The 18,328-nt window shown below is 48.2% G+C and overlaps 1 protein-coding gene across 3 annotated transcripts in view; it reads right to left on the bottom strand.

Annotated features, from left to right (window-relative positions):
• Positions 1-8,243: 8,243 nt before the first annotated feature.
• PM20D1 (peptidase M20 domain containing 1) overlaps positions 8,244-18,328 on the bottom strand; it is a 33,108-nt gene continuing 23,023 nt past the window's right edge. For all 3 annotated transcript variants that reach the window (XM_019433675.2, XM_019433683.2, XM_053909002.1), the window contains 3 exons: positions 15,000-15,168; positions 12,745-12,844; positions 8,244-11,329 (listed from right to left, as the gene is read on the bottom strand). In XM_019433675.2, coding sequence (XP_019289220.1) covers positions 11,206-11,329; positions 12,745-12,844; positions 15,000-15,168 — 393 coding nt within the window. In that variant the 3' untranslated portion in view covers positions 8,244-11,205. The remainder of the gene's footprint in view (positions 11,330-12,744; positions 12,845-14,999; positions 15,169-18,328) is intronic.

Below are 18,328 nucleotides of genomic sequence, written 5' to 3'. Positions count from 1 at the left end.
GCAGAAAATTAAGGCTGATGTATCTGGAGACATTTCAGTCAGGGGCTGGAGACAATTCCCGTCCTGCTCCATTCAACAGTCTTTCCTGCTGCTTTAACCCTTCCTACAGCTCAGCCACCTGTATGTAAAATCTTGCTCTCTCCCCTATTCCCTTCCCACCTTGTATTTCTTACCCACCTGAAAACAGTTCTCTCCTGTGGGTTTTTTTTTTTTTAAATCAAAGCATACCAGCCATGTGTGAAAATGCACAAAACCAGAGTTTACAGGTCAACAAATTATGACACAATGAACATACCCACATAACCGCCACCTAAATCCAGAACGAAATCATTACTGGCATCCCAGAAGCCCTCATTTTCTCTCCCAGTCACTACCCCACCCTCCTTACCAAAGGCAACCTCTAACACCACAGAATAGTTTTGCCTGCTTTGGAACTTTATATAAATGAAACCATTCAGTAGGTATCATTTGGCGTCTGGTTTCTCTCACTCAATATTATGTTCGCGAAATTCATGAATATCACATTGTGGTAGCAGTCCTCACTCATGTTCGTTGCTTTACTGTATGCCATTAAATGAATATAGTATAATTTAGCTTTTATGCTGTTGATGGACATTTGAGCTGTTCCCAGTATGGGGTTATTATGAGTAATGCTGCTGTAATAGTTTTGTTTGTGTCCTTTGATACACTTAAGTTCATATTTCTGTTGGGTATGTACCTAGGAACAGAATTACTGGGTCCTAAAGTAATCATATGTTTAGTGTTAGTAAAGGCTCCTAAATAATTTTTTGAAGTGTTCCTGTTAATTACACTCCTGCCAGCAGTGTCTTAGAGTTCCGGTTACTTCCCATTTTCATCAACACTCTGCATGGTCAATCCAAAAAGATTGAAAAATTTTAGCCATTCAGGGGGCGGCTCAGTTGGTTGAGCACCCGACTCTTGATTTTGGCTCAGGTCGTAGTCTCACTATTCGTGAGCTTGAGCCCTGCATTGTCAGCGCAGAGCCTGCGTGGGATTCTCTCTGTCCCTCTCTCTCTGCCCCTCCTCTGCTCTCTCTCTTTCTGAAAATAAATAAATATTAAAAAAAAAATTACCCATTCGGGTGAGTATGTAGTAGTATCTCATTGTGGTTTAAATTTACATTTCCCTGACAGCCAATGAGGTTAAGTGCCTCTTCATACCTTTAGTTGTCATTTGGATATCTGTTCGAGCATTTTGTCCATTTTGGGGGTCCCTTTTGTATTTGACTTTCTGTCTTCCTGCTTTGTAGGAGTTCTTAAATATTTCAAAGATGAGTCCTTTGTAGGTTATAGGGATTGCCAAATATTTCTATGAGCATATGAATAGAGGACTTCGGTTTTGGGGTCTTCGGAAGCCCCAGGGCCACTCGGACAAGACTGGGGGCTCTGTGTCCACTTTGATCACTAGTGTAGTCTCAGCTCTTGGCACTTAGTAGGACTCAGCAAGTATGTTGAATGAATAACGGATGGGATAGGTAAGACTCATCCAGGTAGTTTGCCCTGTGTTGGGCTGATCCCTAAGGTCAAACATCAAGAGGGGCTGGCGGGGGCAGATTTCCTTCCAGCCCAGCCAGCTGTGACCTTGGGAAGGGGAAGACACCCAGCCCTTCCCTACTGAAAGAACAGAAATAGCTACAATCTGTGAAGAGAGAAGCACGGAAGTAGGGAGCGGAGGTCACAGATGAAAAGACAGGAACTAGCAGCAGGTAGCAAGCCAGACAGATGCTTCAGGAGAGACTCCATTGGGGGTGGATGCTCAGACACCCTCAAGGAGACAGCGAGCATCACAGCCGACTTTTATGTGACAAGGACTTCCAAAGCCCACGTGGGTCTTCTCCTCCCGCGAGACATGCTCACTCTGAAAGCTCGTTAGTCTAAAGAGCTCTTCTATACTTAGAAACACTATTCCCTCTCTGAAGGAGGTGCCTTGACTCTTTGGTTGCAGGGTCTCATTCCCACCTCCCCGAGGGGAACTCTTTTTTTCAGGTCTAGGTGTGACTTCCTTGTGGCCTGTAATGTCCATCCTGCAGATGGAAAATGATCCAGTCACTGGCAGTCCCTCTCCAGGAAGTCTTTCCCCAGGCCTATGGCACTTCTCTGTTACCGTCCTTCTCCTTCTCTTCCTTCGGACACAGCAGATACCTGGTCAGGTCAGGGGTCTCCACAGGGGAGGGATTTCTCCCTTGCAACACCGTGACAAACTCACAGCACTCCTTTCCCAGGTTCCCTAGAAGACAACGAGGCTGGTGGTGACTTCAGAATTTTCCATATAGGATGGGTTTGGGGTAGAAGACTGGTTGGAGAGGAGCTAGATGACGTGTCATGAAATGGCATTTGTATTGCAACCACAGCATTTTCACTTAGAACGTGGGCTTTTTTGGCAGAGGTGAAGGACTTGGGGAGGGGTGGTCCTCGTTGTGGAGGAGCCTGTGAGGAAGCGTCTCTGTGGGGCAGGCTTCTTCAGTCTTGCTTGGCATGTTTCCTAACACGGGGTTCATTTAGCCTCGGTCCTGAGGTCTCCAGGTCCCATGGCCTTCCATCGGGGACAGCTGAAGTCTACCAATGGCTTCTCCATGGGCCACCTGGGTACTCATCCTGAAACATCATAAAATTCCAGAGCCCTGTAAATCTTGGCTCCTCTAACCAGTGTGGTAAAGTCACAAGACTAGCCTGACACGGCTGGAAACTTTTCTGTCTTTTGTCTCTGCTGGGCAAGGGGTGCCCCCTCCCATTTTTCCCTTGCTATAACCCCTCCCCTCCTATCTCCCTTCCAGAGGTCAACTTCTTTCCTGCTGCCCAGAGCTGAGGTGATATCCCCTTCCGGCTTCATTCAGTTCCAGGAGGATGTAGTTATGGGGGCGGGATAGGGAAGTGTGGCCATCTGTGCTCAGGGCCAGTTGCTCTCACCATCTCCTTCGCTTGTCTGTAACTCAGCTCCCCTTTCCCAAAGTCCCCTGGATACCCTCTCTGGATTCCTTTGGGCAGGAAGTTTCCGACTATTTGGAAGCTGCAGTTCTGAAATTACTGGGTGTTACTGGGAAGCCCCAGCAGCAAGCAAAATAGCCTGGCGAAGCATCCACTGGGGACAGAGCGGTCATCTTTGAGAGGAAGTGACGCAGAGAGGCACGTGCCCCAGTTTCTGTGCTCACATGGGTTTGAATCCACACTCAGCCACACATTAGGTGTGTGCCCTTGGGTCAGCTCCTTGATGTCTCTGAGCCATGTCTATAAAACGGAGACACTACTCTTTCAGAGATGCTGTGAGCATTAGCGATAATAAGAGCATTCGGGACATTCCTGCGCATAGTAGGGATATTATGTCTTCACCAAAGAGGGAGAGGCCCCATCAAGGACCAGGCATATGCAAGGGCCGCTCAGGCTCTCCCTGGGGTGCACGCTGAAGTCTAGCCTTCCCAGACCATGAAGGGCACGCCTACCTGCAAAGGAGTAAAGACTGGCAGTCTTCAGCTCCGTGGATGCAGGTGGGGAGCTAGTCTCAGGGCAGCATCCCTGTGGTGGGTCATCAGCCAGATACGAGTAATCTTTATCTTTCCAGAGCAAGATCACAATTTGCAAACCAGATTATTGTTTCACCCCGCCCTCCGTGTTTACTGCTCTTTGATTAGCCAACGGCCCAGGGGTTCCTAAACTGGCCCCGTCAAAGGAATCACCTGTGGGCATGTCTTTTAAAATATAGATTTCCAGGCCTCTCTCCTGGAAATTCTGTTTCCAAAATCTGGTGCCAGGCCAGGAAATCCGCCCTGTTAATTGGTGCCCCAGATGACTCCTGTGATCTGACCAGTTTGGGGAACGGTGCCCCAGCCTGGTAGTTTCTAACCATGGCTGCATATTAGAACTCCTGGGGGAGGTTTAACAAAAATATACCTTTGTTATAGGAGGAAACATTGAACTTTGTCTGGGAAGGCTCTAGAAGTCTTCAAAGACATGGAGATGCTTCAGTTGACTCTTCCTGTGTGGATTTATCTATTAACTCATTTAATCCTAATAATTACCCTATGAAGTAGACTGTTGGAATATAATAGGTCAAAAACAAGTCTGTGGATTGGAGAAACCTAGGTATATTTAAAAGTTATTTAGGTTTGGGGCGCCTGGGTGGCTCAGTCGATTGAGCGTCGGACTTCGGCTCAGGTCATGATCTCGTGGTGTGTGAGTTCGGGCCCCGCATGGGGCTCTGTGCTGACAGCTCAGAGCCTGGAGCCTGCTTTGGATTCTGTGCCTCCCTCTCTCTCTGCCCCTCCCCTGCTCACAGTCTGTCTGTCTGTCTCTCTCTCAAAAGTAAATAAACATTAAAAAAGATGTTTTTAAAGTTATTTAGGTTAATCATTAGGGAAATGCAGATCAAAATCACAATGCAATATCACTTCATACTCACAGGTTGGCCATTAAAAAAAAAAAAAAAAAAAGCAAAGCCCAGAAAATAAGCCTACGTTGGCAAGAGTGTGGAGAAATCCAAACCCTCGTACATTTGCTGGTGAGAATGTAAAATGGTGTAACCACTGTAGAAATAGTTCGCTGTTTCTTCAAAAAGTTAAACATATAATTACCATATCCCCAGCAATTCCACTCCCAAGTAAATGCCCAAAAGAATTGGGAACAGAGAATAGCATTCTAGTCGGAGGAAACAGTGAAATGGCAGGCAGGCCAGGGAGAACGTGGCAGTTTTGGAGAACAGCACGTTTTTTAATACATGGCTGGGTGGGGAGTGGGAGAGAAAGATGACAGTGCTCTCTGATGATATCAGGTACGAAGCTTGGGACTTTACAGGGACTTTTTATTTGACGGGCTGGTTTTGTTTTGCTAAGTGGATTACAAGGTCCTCAAGCATAGATACTTTATATTTTAAAATTTATACTAATTTTTAATGCCTTATAGTACATTTAAAATTTGTTTGTGGACATATTCTAATTTTTTAAAAAGACAGTTTTTTTTTAGGAGTAGCTTTAGCTTTACAGTAACATGAAAGAAAGGTACAGAGCCTTCCCATAAATCCCCTGCCCTCATACATACATAGCTTCCCCCTTCATCAATACCATTGACCAGAGTGGTACATTTTTTTAAAAAAATTTTCGTTGTTTTTAATGTTTATTTATTTTTGAAGGAAAGAGAGAGACTGAGCATGAGTGGGGGAGGGGCAGAGAGAGAGGGAGACACAGAATCCGAAATGGGCTCCAGGCTCTGAGCTGTCAGCGCAGAGCCCGACATGGGGCTCGAACTCACAAACCGTGAAATCATGACCTGAGCTGAAATCGGTCGCTTAACTGAGCCACCCAGGTGCCCCACCAGGGTGGTGCATTTTTTACCAAGGATGAACCGATATTGACACGTTGTCATCACCCATAGTTTACCTTAAGGTTCACTCCCGGTGTTGCACATTCTATGGGTTTAGACAAATGTTTAATGGTATGTTTTTTTTAATGTTTATTTTGGAGGGGGGCCGAGAGAGGAGGGGACAGAGGATCTGAAGCAGGCTCTGCACTGACAGCAAGCCTGACTCGGTGCTCAACGTGGGGTTCGAACTCATGAACCGTGAGATCATGACCGGAGCCAAAGTCTGACACTCAACCAACTGAGCCCCTAATGATATATTTATCATTAGAATATCATGTAGCGTATTTTCACTGCCCTACCGATCCTCTGAGTTCTGCCTGCCCATAACACCCCTCCCCACTACCAGTGATCTTTCTATTGTCTCTCTAGTTTTGCCTTTTCCAGAATGTCATGTAGTTAGAATCATAGAGTACGTAGACTTTTCAGATTGGCTTCTTTCACCGAGTGATATGCATTTAAGCTTCCTCCGGGTCTTTTTATGGCTTGATAGCTCATTTCTTTTTAGTGCTGAATGATATTCCATCGTGTGGCTAGGCCACAGTTTGTCCGTTCGCCTGCTGAAGGACATCTTCTTTGCTTCCAAGTTTCGCCAATTACGAAACAGGTTTTTGTGTAGATAAACGTTTTCGGGTAAATACCAAGGAGTGCACTTGGTGGATCATATGGTAAGAGTTTTGTGAGAAACTGCCAGACTGTTTTCCAGAGTTGCTGTAGTTCTGTTTTCCCACCAACGATGGAAGAGAGTGGCTGTTGGCCCACATCCTCTTCAGCACCTGTGTTGTCAGTGTTCTGGGTTTTGACCGTCCTAATAGGTATGTACTGGTTTCTCGTTCTTTTAATGTTTAAAAAAATTTTAATGCTATTTATATTTGAGAGAGAGAGAGAGAGAGAGAGAGAGAGAGAGAGAGAGAGAGAGAGAGAAAGAGACTGTGAGCAGGGGAGGGGCAGAAAGATGGAGACAGAATCCGAAGCAGGCTCCAGGCTCTGAGCTGTGAGCTGTCAGTACAGAGCCTAATACGGGGCTCGAACTCAAGAACAGTGAGATCATGAACTGAGGGGAAGTCAGAGGCTCAACCCACCAACCCGACAGAGCCACCCAGGTGCCCTGGTATCTTCTTCTTTTAATTTGCATTTCCTCGATGACATATAGGGAGCATCTTTTCATATGCTTATTTTCCATCCACATATCTTCTTTGGCGAGGTGTCTGTTAAGGTCTTTGGCCCAATTTTTATTCAGGTTGTTTATTTTCTTACTGTTCAGGTTTATTTTCTTCTGAGTTCCAGGCTTGGATCTCTTGGCACGTCCAGCTTGTTACATCCCAAATGGAGCTTGTCATCTCCTGGATATCTGCTCCTTTTGCAGTCTTCCCCGGTTGGGTAAATGAAGCCGCCCTCCCATTGGCTCATGTCAGCCGCCTGGGAGTCGTCTGGACCCCTTGCTCTACCTTGCCTCCCCCCTACCCATCAACCACCAAGGGCCATGCATGGACTCCACCTCCTAAATACCTCAAACATTTTTTGTTGATGTAAAATTTACATGCAAAAATTAAGCACACAATCCATTGGCATTTAGTACCCTCACAATGCTGTGCAACCAGCAACTTTATTTAGTTCCAGGGCACTTTCCTCCCCCCACCCCCGGAGGAAACCTTTTAACCCATGAAGTTACTTCCCTCTCCCCCGCTCTACTAGTCTGCTTTCTGTCTCTGTGGATTTCCCTATTCTGGACATTGCATATAAATGGGTCCATGCAATATGTGACCCTTTTGTGTCTGACCTCTTTCGTTCGGTGTAACGTTTTCAAGGTTTATCCATGTTACAGCATGTATCAGTATTTCATCCCTTTTTATGGTTGAATAATCGTTCATAGCATGGATATAACAGATTTTGTTTATCCATTCATCTGTTCATGGACATTTGGGTGGTTTCTATCTTTTGACTATTATGAAGGGCGAAGCTACGAGTACTCAAACTTTTGAGTACTTGTTTTCAGTTCTTTCGGGTATATAAATAGGAGTGGAATTGCTGGGTCCTATGGTAACTCTATGTTTGACTTTTTGAGGACACAACGAAATAATGAAAGCTGCGAAAAACCCCAGAAACCCAGTGTTTCGGTCACTCGGGTTTCAGCACTCAGTGCTGGCACAGGGCAACTTGTCACCCTCCACGCATGGTCCTGAGACTAACACAGTTCAGTTCAGGCCCCAGAGCGACACTTCTCTACAGAGCTTGCCCGATGTCTTCAGGGAAAAAAAAAAAAAAGAACACCCTGAAGATGTATGGGTTTTGTCACTGTGAACTTTAGAGACAGACATGGCTTTGGCGTGCAGGGAGGAACTGAGTTGTCAAAGTGCTTAGCTAAGAGAAAGGAAAATCGGCTTGTCAAAGCCTTCCTCTCAGATAGCACGACTGCGATGGATCCCTGTACAACATGCTATTTCTCAGCAGGGCTGACTGTCCATTTTCTCGCTCCTCTTTGAGTTCCAGTTTCTGGTTCTGGGGGTCGTCACGAATTAGTGTAGTATTTACAGCATTGCACATGGTGGCTGAGGAATATTTTTGGGTATTAAACGCTTTCTTTTTTTTTTTTTTTTTTTTTTAATTTTTTTTTTTTCAACGTTTTTTATTTTTGGGACAGAGAGAGACAGAGCATGAACGGGGGAGGGGCAGAGAGAGAGGGAGACACAGAATCGGAAACAGGCTCCAGGCTCCGAGCCATCAGCCCAGAGCCTGACGCGGGGCTCGAACTCACGGACCGCGAGATCGTGACCTGGCTGAAGTCGGACGCTTAACCGACTGCGCCACCCAGGCGCCCCTTAAACGCTTTCTATTATTCTTACATTTTTATATTTGTAGGTCTGGACGTCACATATATGAAGCATGATGCTTATCCTCTTTATTGGCAGCTGCATGGACACTCAACCCTGACGTTGCAGGTAGTTTCATTTTTATAATATTATGTAGATTCAAATTTTCAAAAAACCCCAAACAGACTAATGAAGCGTTCAGTTCTCCAGTAGGAACTTTGTCTTTTTCTACTATCTCCTCCAGAAGGAGAGAATATTGGATCCAGAATGGCCACATTTTTTAGCAACCTGGGGCAACATCAAGGGACTCCCATCCCATACTCTTTGCTTGGGAAGATTTTGCCTTCTTTCCAACCTGAGGTATGAGTAAGAAGCTTGAGTGAAGTCTTGGATGGGGATGTAGGGTATTCCTGTGATTATCGCCGAGGTTCCTTCCAGGAGGATTTCGGGAGTGGTAGATGGATGTGGGGAGGGGTGGGGGAAAGTTTCAGATTCATTGCTCTTTCCTGCCCAGAGTCTTAGAGCTCACATTGTCCTGGTCTGGCCAGCATTTTCATTCTTTCCAGAAGCCTTTGGGGGCCATAGGGCTGGAAGGTTTGCGTTCTCAGAACCAGGATTTGGAGCAGTTCCCTCTCAAGGGTCTTCCTTCCCACTCCAGACGCTGGAAAAGACTATCCTTTCTGACACTAGAAGAGAGTGGTGCGATCCAATGGGGACCAGGTCCCCTGCTCATTCTCCTTCCAATTATCCCATGGGTTATTAGAGACCTAGCTGTCCCTAAACTCAAAGAAGGGAGAGGAGCCCAACTCAGAAGCTGGGGTGGGGGTGGTAAGGAGTGTTGGCAGACAGAGGGAAGAGGTGTGAATAGAGTGAGGTCGGCCAGGGGAACACAGAGAGCTTGAGCTACAAATCAAAGCCGATGGTAAAACAGCCTTTGTCCTTGAGATCTCCCTGGATCGGAATGAATGAGCCACACACCACAGGTTCTTGGGACGGGCAATGTGGTGCGATTGAAAAGGCACTGGACTTGGGGATTTTAGACTGGCATTTGAATTCCACGGCTGCCCCTTAAGAACTGTGTGATCTTGGGCAGATGACTTCTCTGAGTCTCAGTTTCCCCTTCAGTACTACTAGCACAGGCTTTGGACTCAGAGAGACTCTGCTCCCAACACCTGCATGACCTTGGGCAAAGTGCTTAACCTCTGAGTCTCAGTTGCCTCATCTCTAAAACAGGGGCAATAGCCCCTTGGAGCTGTTGTCGGGATTGAGTCAGATAACGGATGGGAAGTAGATTCCATCATTAATTTAGGATCATGGAAAAATGGTGCATCAGGGGCCAGGTGACACGGGTTTGAATCTGCCCCTAGCTGGCTGTGTAACCAGTCTGAGAACCAATTCCTGCTCTGTAAGAAGGGGCAGTAATATTTTCTTCATGGGGCTCTGACGAAATCAGGTGGACGAGAGCACTTTGTACAGCTCTGTACGAATGTGAAGGATTATTTCTGTTCTTCAGCTCACCCTCCAACAAAGGCTGAGTAAGTACTGAATTGGCAACAAAAAGGGAGGGTGAGGGAAGGAATGTGAATCTTAGGGGGAGTAGCAAAAAAGCTCAAATAATCCTCACACTGTGTTTCTAACACTTTCCATTAAGCCTAAACTTCAAGGGAGAGCTCACAGCCATGGGAGGGAGGTGAGGAACGGGGGGGGGGGCGGGGAGTTTGAGGAGGGAAAAAGAGCCCACGGCTGTCAAACCCCAGGAAGGCGGGAAAGGTCTTTGTCTGGTGAGGAAAAATGGAGTCTCTCAAGTCCCTGCTCCCTCTGCGTCTCACTCTCTGACCCCAACTCCCTAGTGACCCACAAAACTCAGCTCCCGGCTTGGAGCCAAGAAATGCTGCCTTCCAATGCCCCCTACCTGGCAGCTACTAAGCAGATTCAAATACGCTCAGGGTCGGACTCCGCAGAGAGAAGACAGGAGCCCTGCTGTTCCCTAAGGGAGTGCAGCTTGCTCCTTCTCTGCCCGCCGCCTGGGGCAGAGACCCTCAAGTCAGGCTCCTCCTGGCTCCCCCCCACCCCATGCCCTTCACCTTCCCTTTGACAGGTCAGAACCAGGACCAGATGCCAGGGCCGGAGGCCTGCTGGTCCTGGGCTCCACTGAGAGGCGGGATCACGAGTGCCCTTCTCTTGGGAGCTCAGCCCATAGGAAGTGCCAGGGAAATGTTTCCACAGATTAGTGCCTCCTGGGGTGAGGCAGAAGCAGGTGGTGGGAACAGGGCAAGGGAGGGAGCAAAGCCCAGGGAGCCCTTGGGAAGAGCCCAAGGACAGAGGCTTTTTTCTCCAGGCTCCAGCCTCCAGAACCGGGAGGCTGGGGGTTCCTCCAAAGCTCCCCTGCCTCAGTGCCACCCCTCGGCGACCGCTTCATGCCGCATAGCTCACATTATTTGGCTAGTTGTTGTAGTGATTACAGTGGTATCACAGTTTGACTAAGTTCTGCTCCAGATGTAGGATAAATTGGAGGGCAGGCGAAGGGATGCAGGGGCAGGAGAGGAGAGATGAAAAGCCAGCTAAAAAATCCAAGGGAGGTGCGGGGAGAGAAAGGAAGTTAACAGCAAAAAGAAATAGATAAGCAACGGAGAAGGCAGCCTGGCAAGCATGCCCTAAATTAAACATTTCTAGAAGGTAAAACCTGCTTGAGATTTTCCCAAATCTGCATTTGTTAAGTCAGGCCTTAATAAGGGGTGGTTAAATAACCAGCGCAAGACAAACAAGCCGGGTAACCTCTAAGACGGGGACAAGAAGGCAGTAAGCACTGGTCAGCCTAGGGATGCAGATGTTCAGAGGAAGGGAGAAGCCAGATTTCTTCTGGCCCTTCCCTACTCCTTGGCCTGTTCTTTGGTGAATCCGGAGTGATCAAGGCAGGAGGGTGATGTATCATAGTGTGGTTTTGACCCAAAGTTTCATCAGCATTAGCTTTGCCCTTGAGTTAGCCTCGGCCGAGGTCGGGCACCCCTAATCCAGCTGGCTCCTTGACCTCACAGTTCGTGCAGGTGAGGAACTGGCTCCTGGTCTGTGTCAGCATTCTGGATAAACTCAAAGATGAATTTCACCTGGGTCTCGTAGGCGCGGACTGAGATTTTCTCATTGATGCCGTGGATGCTGTGGGAGAGATTTAGGGGAAGGTTGGAGAAAGCCAACCGCTTTAGCACAAGCCTTAGTGCAGAGTACCCCCACCTCACATGCCCTGAAGCCACTGGCCTTTGACCCTCCAGGGGTAGGAAGTGGGCACGTGGGAGAGGCTGTTTGTAAGACGTGAGGTTTCATGTGACACGTAGGTCATCTTTCCTGGATCCATGACCGTGGCAAAGAATGGTGGGGGGAAGAAAATACTAAAATCCTGGGGACTTCAGAATCATTTCCTGCCCTGGAATCGATTTGATAATTTGTCCCCTGAGGGGAAATTATCTTTTTAATTCTCTTTCTCTCAGGCTAGAGTCCCCTGGCCCCCACATTGCTAGGGGCACAAAAGGAGACAGAGGGAGACTGCCCAGGGCACCTCTACTTCACCTAGGAAATTTCCATCTGATCCTGTGCCCACAACCAGCCTCCACACCACCCAACACACAACCACACCACACATGTAACCTCAAAGATGAAAGGAAATAAAGAGCAGCAGCCTGCGGCTCCAGTTGAAAAACAAACAAAAACCATGAAAGCTGTTCTTGAGCTCGTATTCAAATACAGTATTTTCATTCTACTGGCAACTGACTTAGAGTGGGGAAATCAGGTCTGGATATGGTAAGGAACAGAAAGGTAGATGGAAGTCAACCCCCCACGCCCAAGGACTAAAATTTTGCTGAAGAACCCACAAAGTAGTAATTCACATACAATAGTTAAAATTGAAGATCATGTCTTAGATCCCTATAGTGTTTTCTTCTTTTTTTTAATGTTTTATTTACTTACTTTGAGAGAAAGGGGGAGAGGGGAGGGGCAGAGAGAGGAAGAAAGAGAATCCCAAGCAGTCTCTAGATTGTCAGCGCACAGCCCGATGCGGGTCTCGATCTCACGAACCTGAGATCGTGACCTGGGCTGAAACCAAGAGTCAGAGGCTTAACCGATGGAGCCACTCAGGCTCCCCTATAGAGTGTTTTCTTCTGAGAATTCAAAGCATGTGTCCACCTTTGACCACAAGCGGGTCTGTTTCACTGAATGGTAACTGAGAAGTCTGGAGTCTCCCCTTCTGGGGAGAAAATGACGTCCAGAGGGTAAGCATGCTCCCAAAGGGAAGAGGTGGAGGGATTAAGACCCAAGGGTCCTACTTCCACCAGAGACTTTCCAATCATCTGATTATCTCCATCCCAGAAAACCAGTGGGCAATTTCCACGCACTCTGGGGAGTGGCAAGGCTCTGGCCATGAGGAAGTTTGGCCAGTTGGGTTCTAGAATTCTTCATTTTAGCTTGTGCAAACCCCAGCTTTCTCCTGTTCTGTGGGCTGGCAGGAGAAAGGGGGTGGGGACAGGTCAGATGTACCTCCTCTTTGCCCCTTGCTCTCCAGACCTATTCCACTCACTCACCTCTGGAAGCTCTGAGGATTCAGGTAGAGGGGGTTGAACCGGTAGATGCTGGTGGTGAGGTTTGTATAGTGTCTGCTGTCTGTGTTGCCGATACAAACACCTGGACAGAGAAAATGAAGGACGGTGAGGCTTGATGTGGATAATCAAGCCAAGATACTGGTGGGAGGTGGACTGGCTGGAAAATTAGGGCCTCTGGGCCAATAAGAACTTCACCTGGGCCCTCCTGGGAGCCTGTCGCTCTGAATTTTTAACCTTCGGGTTACCCGTTCTCAACACCTTCTAAAACACCGTTCGGCCAGAAGCATGGGGTCTCCTCCCAAGGGCGTTAGTGAGCTATCCCCGAGTGATCCAGAGCCAAGTGTCCTCGCTCCACGATGATCAGGGAAGCCAGTACCTTCATTTTATACCCTTCCCTGGGCTATTTCGGAAATCTAGATATCAGCTCTTTACTGCCTCAGCTCTCTTTACACCACCCTAGGTCAGAAATAAACACGCCCCCCCCCCCCACACCCCCGGGGAGTTTTACTGTTATAAAATGCAGTCCCCTTAAAGTAGAACATAATTTCCTGTTATTTTCTGTTTTCCAAGAGTCAAACCTCAGGTTAGGAAAGTCCCAGGATGTTTATTCTCCAGTGTCTTGCTCTCCTGAAGGTAGGAGCAGCTCACCCCCTCTCCAGTGAGGGCTGGGCCTTGTCCCCGGGGGGAGCATTCTCTGAGAAAAGACCCCCTGAAGCACCCAGTGAAGAGCGGTGGGATGATCTGAGATGTTAGTTTGTGTTTTGTTTCATTTTCCACTTCCGGTTTCAAATGGGTAACTAGGCCCTTCAAACTCCTTGCTTTAGGGATTTCTATCAGTTGATGCCTGCTTATCTTTTTTCCCCGTAAAAGCCTAACCCTGTTAGGATTATGGCGGTTACCCCAGAGGGGAGAGGGTAGCGTAGGGAGCTTTGAGAGCCAAGAGAGAAGAATCGGGGACTGTGAGGGCCAGGGTCCCTGGATGGTGGAGACCCAGCCCTGCTCTGTGGCAGGAGTTCGAGTAGGGGGCAGACCTCAGAGGGGATGGTTGCCTGGCATGTTCAGGGAGATGGGGTCTTAGGTCTAGAGTCAAAGATCCTACTCTCCGGAATTCAGAGGGAATCTCCAACCTGAAGTGACCTTCTAGCTAGGTAATGGATGTCTCAGAGGGAGCCCCAAGGACCTATGACCACCTGCCAAGGGACTCCCATGTCAGGTTGCTATGTAAGACCTCGGGGCCTGATTCAAAATGAGGGTGGTGGTGGGGAGCCTGGAGGTCTCAGTAATACCTCAGGTTGGATTTCCTGAGGAGTGGGGCTTATAGCTAGATTTTGGTTGATTAAAAAACAAGGCTGCCCTTTTCACAGCTGATCTTGTGGAGGCAGAGTTTCACTGGACGCTCTTTATGGGCCCATGCCTAGCACAGAGGCAGGTCCTAAGTATGTGCTTAGAAAATGAGGGAATCCGTGATAAACCTAGATTTAAAAGACAAAACTGGACACAGGTCTTAGCATTATGGGCCATCCTCACATCGCAGACCAGAGATCCTCAAACTGTGGTCAGCCATCATCTGGTCTCAGAATCTCCTGAGGGATATTAAAAAGGCAGACTCCAGTGTCCTCTCCAGATTTGGTTAGGCTGAATCTTTGGGAGCCCTAACCCTTCACTGTAATAAGTGGCCTAGGTGACCCTCTTCCAGTGTTAAATTGGAGAGCCACCATCTGCCCAGTATAGGTATGGAAGGTATGCTGGAAGACCAGGGAAAGGGCATAGAGGCACTGCTGTCTGGGCTGGGAGAGGTGAAGGGGGTTAATGCAAATGGTAGAGGTGGGGAGGCATTTCTGGGCTGCAGATTCTGAGCTCTGTTGCTGAGCTATTATCCTTGCATAGATCAGAACCAGCCTGGGGGAAACTTGGCCTCTTCTGTGGCTCCTCAAGGATTAAGGTGGGGGTGGGGGTAGGGGTGGGGTCTGGGCTGATCCTCTCCTCCATGCCAGAGTGGCTGGCCTAGGTGAAGCCAGGACCCGGGCATGACTGATCTAATTTATTGTTTCTGCTCTTTTCCTGTTTGCTTTCTGACTTCCACTCCAAGAGGAAAATACAGTTCCAGTCCCATCACGAGGGGAAGCAGCCAGATGTTTCCAGGCTGAACAGCTGGGGTGGAGGTGGGGCAGTAGACATTAGATAGGAAACAGTTCCAGCCCCTGCCTCCCTGTGGTCACAGATGATGAAGTCATTACCTGGGGCAACAATGTTGACTTCCGGGAAGACAGACCGTATGGTCTGGCGGAGCAGCTGGTAGCCCAAGGCCTGATGGTCAGAGGGGCTGACAGGTAGGGGGTCAATGGCACTCAACACGTGGAACTGGACCCTGTTGTCAGCCACAATGTTCTTGACGAGTTCTAGGACCTTGAGGGAGCAAACAAATGGGGGTTTGAGTTCTTACTATCTGCCATGCAAGTACCATATGAATCGAAATAGTCCTGCTTTGTCTCCAGCAAGGCAGGACTTTGGAGCTTACAGAGGAGCTCATTTTAGCACCGGGACCTCAATTTCAGCTGATTGGCAGTAGGAGATAGAAGAATTGGGTCTTCTTGGAAAGGAATCTACAGCATGGTAGATTTAGGTTAAATGTTCAGGAGGCTTGCCTTACAGCCATGAGGCAGGCAGAGAATTGGAAATCAGGAAATTGTGTGTCCTTCCTCTTGGGCCGTGAGTCATGGGCCGGGTGGAATGTAGAAGAGACAGCAGAAAGGGGAACTCAACCATCTTGAGGCAAGGTTGATAGATGTGATGACCTCATTCAACCTGGGAGCCACAGACAGTTGAGGAAAAGGTCACACACTTTTCTTTCTCCTCTTTGGGCATCCCTGCTTCCTGTTTGTAACTAACTGCACTGGAGCCAGGAAGATGAGCTCAACACAGACAAAAAGTCAGGAGTTGGGGGACTGGTATTCAAGCTCTCTCTTTGCTTCCTTTCCTCAGGAAGGAACCTGAGGAAGCTCCTAGAGAATTCAGTCTGAAACAACGAGAGCTGAATCCAGCACAGGTCCTGGTCTCAGGCAGGACGCAGACCAGACCCCAGCTCCATGTGACCTGAGCCTTGTGGGAATGGACCAGGACGCTGGTTTAGGGTGGTCCCCAAGCCCACCCCACCACACAGGGAAAGCCCCAGCACTAGCCTCAACTCATTTGATCAGCAATTGCTTTAGAACTGCTTCTGTCCTAGAAAGGGGGTGTCCCATAGCTGAGGATCACCTGCACGGGGGACATTATCTCAAGGGTACTCCTTTTTAGGTCAGTGTCCCCTAGAAGTATGCTAGGAGCTGAGTCTGGAAAGGAAATGAAGGTTGCTATTTCTGGCTTAGAAACCACCATTGAGCCAACCCCAATTCCCCGCTGTTGGATTAGTTGGAAGGAGGAGGGACAACTCATTTATCTGAGCTTATTTTCGCTCTACGCTTCTGTCTGAAATTCTCTAATATAAGAATTAATGCATAGTTTTGATATATCCTCAACCAACTGGGAGGCTCCCAGTCATCCCCTGTAAGGTGGGTTAGGACTGTGCCTGCTGCCCCCTGTCCCAAATTACTTGAAGATTCCTGTCCCCAGAAATGGAAGAGGGCACACATGGGAGCGCCCCTCAGTGAGAGGCCACAAGAGACCAAGTTCTAGTGCTAGGCCAGGTCCTGACATAAGAGGAGGGGCTATGTCTACCTCATTTCTGTGTTTCTGGTCAGGAGCATAAAAGCATGTGATGAATGCTGGATACCAGAAATTTAAAAGATATGAGCCAAAAAAAAAAAAAATAGTTGGAGTTGTCTCATGAAGTAACTTGTTCAGGGTTATACAGTGAGTATCACTGGGCTGGGTATCTGAATCTGGTCTCTGACTTCACAAGGGTGATGATTTACTGTCTCCAAAGCACATAGAGGTTGAGGTGATCGGAAGGAGGGCCAGAAAGAGGATGGTGTTCTTTCTTTCTTTAAAGTTTGTTTATTTTTTTAAGTAATCTCTATACCCGATGTGGGGCTCTAACCTACGACCCTGAGATCAATGGTTGCACGGTCTTCTGACTGAGCCAGCCAGGCGGCCCAGGAGGATGGATTCCTTAGTGGTATGGATTTTAAGAATCCAGAATTTGCGGAGAGGATATGAAACTGATGGAGAAGAAGCAGGGACAGTCTGAGCCTGGAGAGGGGCATGCACAAAAATTGAGCAGTGACACCACACTTCGTGCCACGGACAGCCACTTATAGTCGTGTGACCTGGGGCTAACTGCTTAACCTCTGTGCCATCTGCACGCTCACCTGTTAACGTCAGGATAACAGGAACACCTACCTGGTAAGGTGGTTGTGACCACCACTGGAATTAACCTACGTGATGTGCTTGGGCCCGTTCCTGGCACACAGTAAGCACTCAATATATGCTAGCTGCTATTTGTTTAGGATAGAGGGGCCAGCCTGGGCAGTAATCAGGGGCACAAGGATGGGACTAAGAGGAGGGACCCGCCGGTGGTAAGAGGGACCTCGAAGGTTACTTTAAGGCACATTGGTCTCTCATTTCTCTGAGCTCCTACAGCCCTTACCGCACATTCCCACGCCATCACGTGTTCCCTCTGTTTTACGTGTAGATATGTTTTCCCCTCAAGGGAATGATAAGTTTGTTGAAGGCAAGGACAAGGGATATCAACACCTTGGTAAGGGCTCTAGAGTTAGACTTAGCAAGTCCAGCCTCCATCTTGCTGTAAGGCGAGGCCTCTCATTGACACCCACGAGATTACCATCCAGCCTGTGCTTGAATTCTTCCATGGCAGAAAGTGCACCATCACGAGTTACAATCCATTCTGCCTTTGAGCAACTTGGTTATGAATGTCTTCTTTTTTTTCATGTTTATTTATTTTTGAGAGACAGAGGGAGAGAGAGAGAGCTGGAGGGAGGGAGGGGCAGAGAGAGAGGTGGATGGGGGACCTGAAGAGGGCTCTGCACTGACAGCAGAGAGCCGGATGGGGAGCTTGAACTCACCAGCTGTGAGATCATGACCTGAGCCAAAGTTGGTTGCCTAATGACTGAGTCACCCAGGCGCCCCTCTTTTTTGTGTGTGTGTATTTACTTTGAGAGAGAGAGCATGTGTGCATGTGAGCGCATAGTAGGGGAGGGGAAGAGAGAGAAAGAGAGAGAGAGAGAGAGAGAGAGGGAGAGAATCCCCAGCAGGCTATGGAGCCCCATGCAGAGCCTGACACAGGGCTCAATTCCAGGAACTGTGAGATCATGACTTGAACCGAAATCAAGAATTGGCTGCTTTACCCACTGAGCCACCCAGGCGCCCCTGAATGTCTTCTGTGCCCCTGCTGCCTGGTTGCCATTCCCAGGTTTTTGCTCTATCTCAGGTCTCAGGGTAAATGTCGCCTTGGAGGACTGACTCTCTGTTCTACCCCCACTTCACAATCGCTTTGGGACCCATCACCACATGATTTTCTTTATGGTACTTAACCTCTTAAGGTATTTGATTACTTGCTTATTGCTGTCCCTTCCCCACTAGAGCGTAGTGCCACCAGAATGGGAATCTT

The sequence above is a fragment of the Panthera pardus genome, unplaced genomic scaffold, assembly GCF_024362965.1.
Source record: "Panthera pardus isolate Hobbes unplaced genomic scaffold, ASM2436296v1 HiC_scaffold_21, whole genome shotgun sequence".
Lineage (NCBI taxonomy): Eukaryota > Metazoa > Chordata > Mammalia > Carnivora > Felidae > Panthera > Panthera pardus.
Note: the sequence above shows the minus strand (reverse complement) of the source record. Positions and strands in the feature narration are given on the sequence as shown.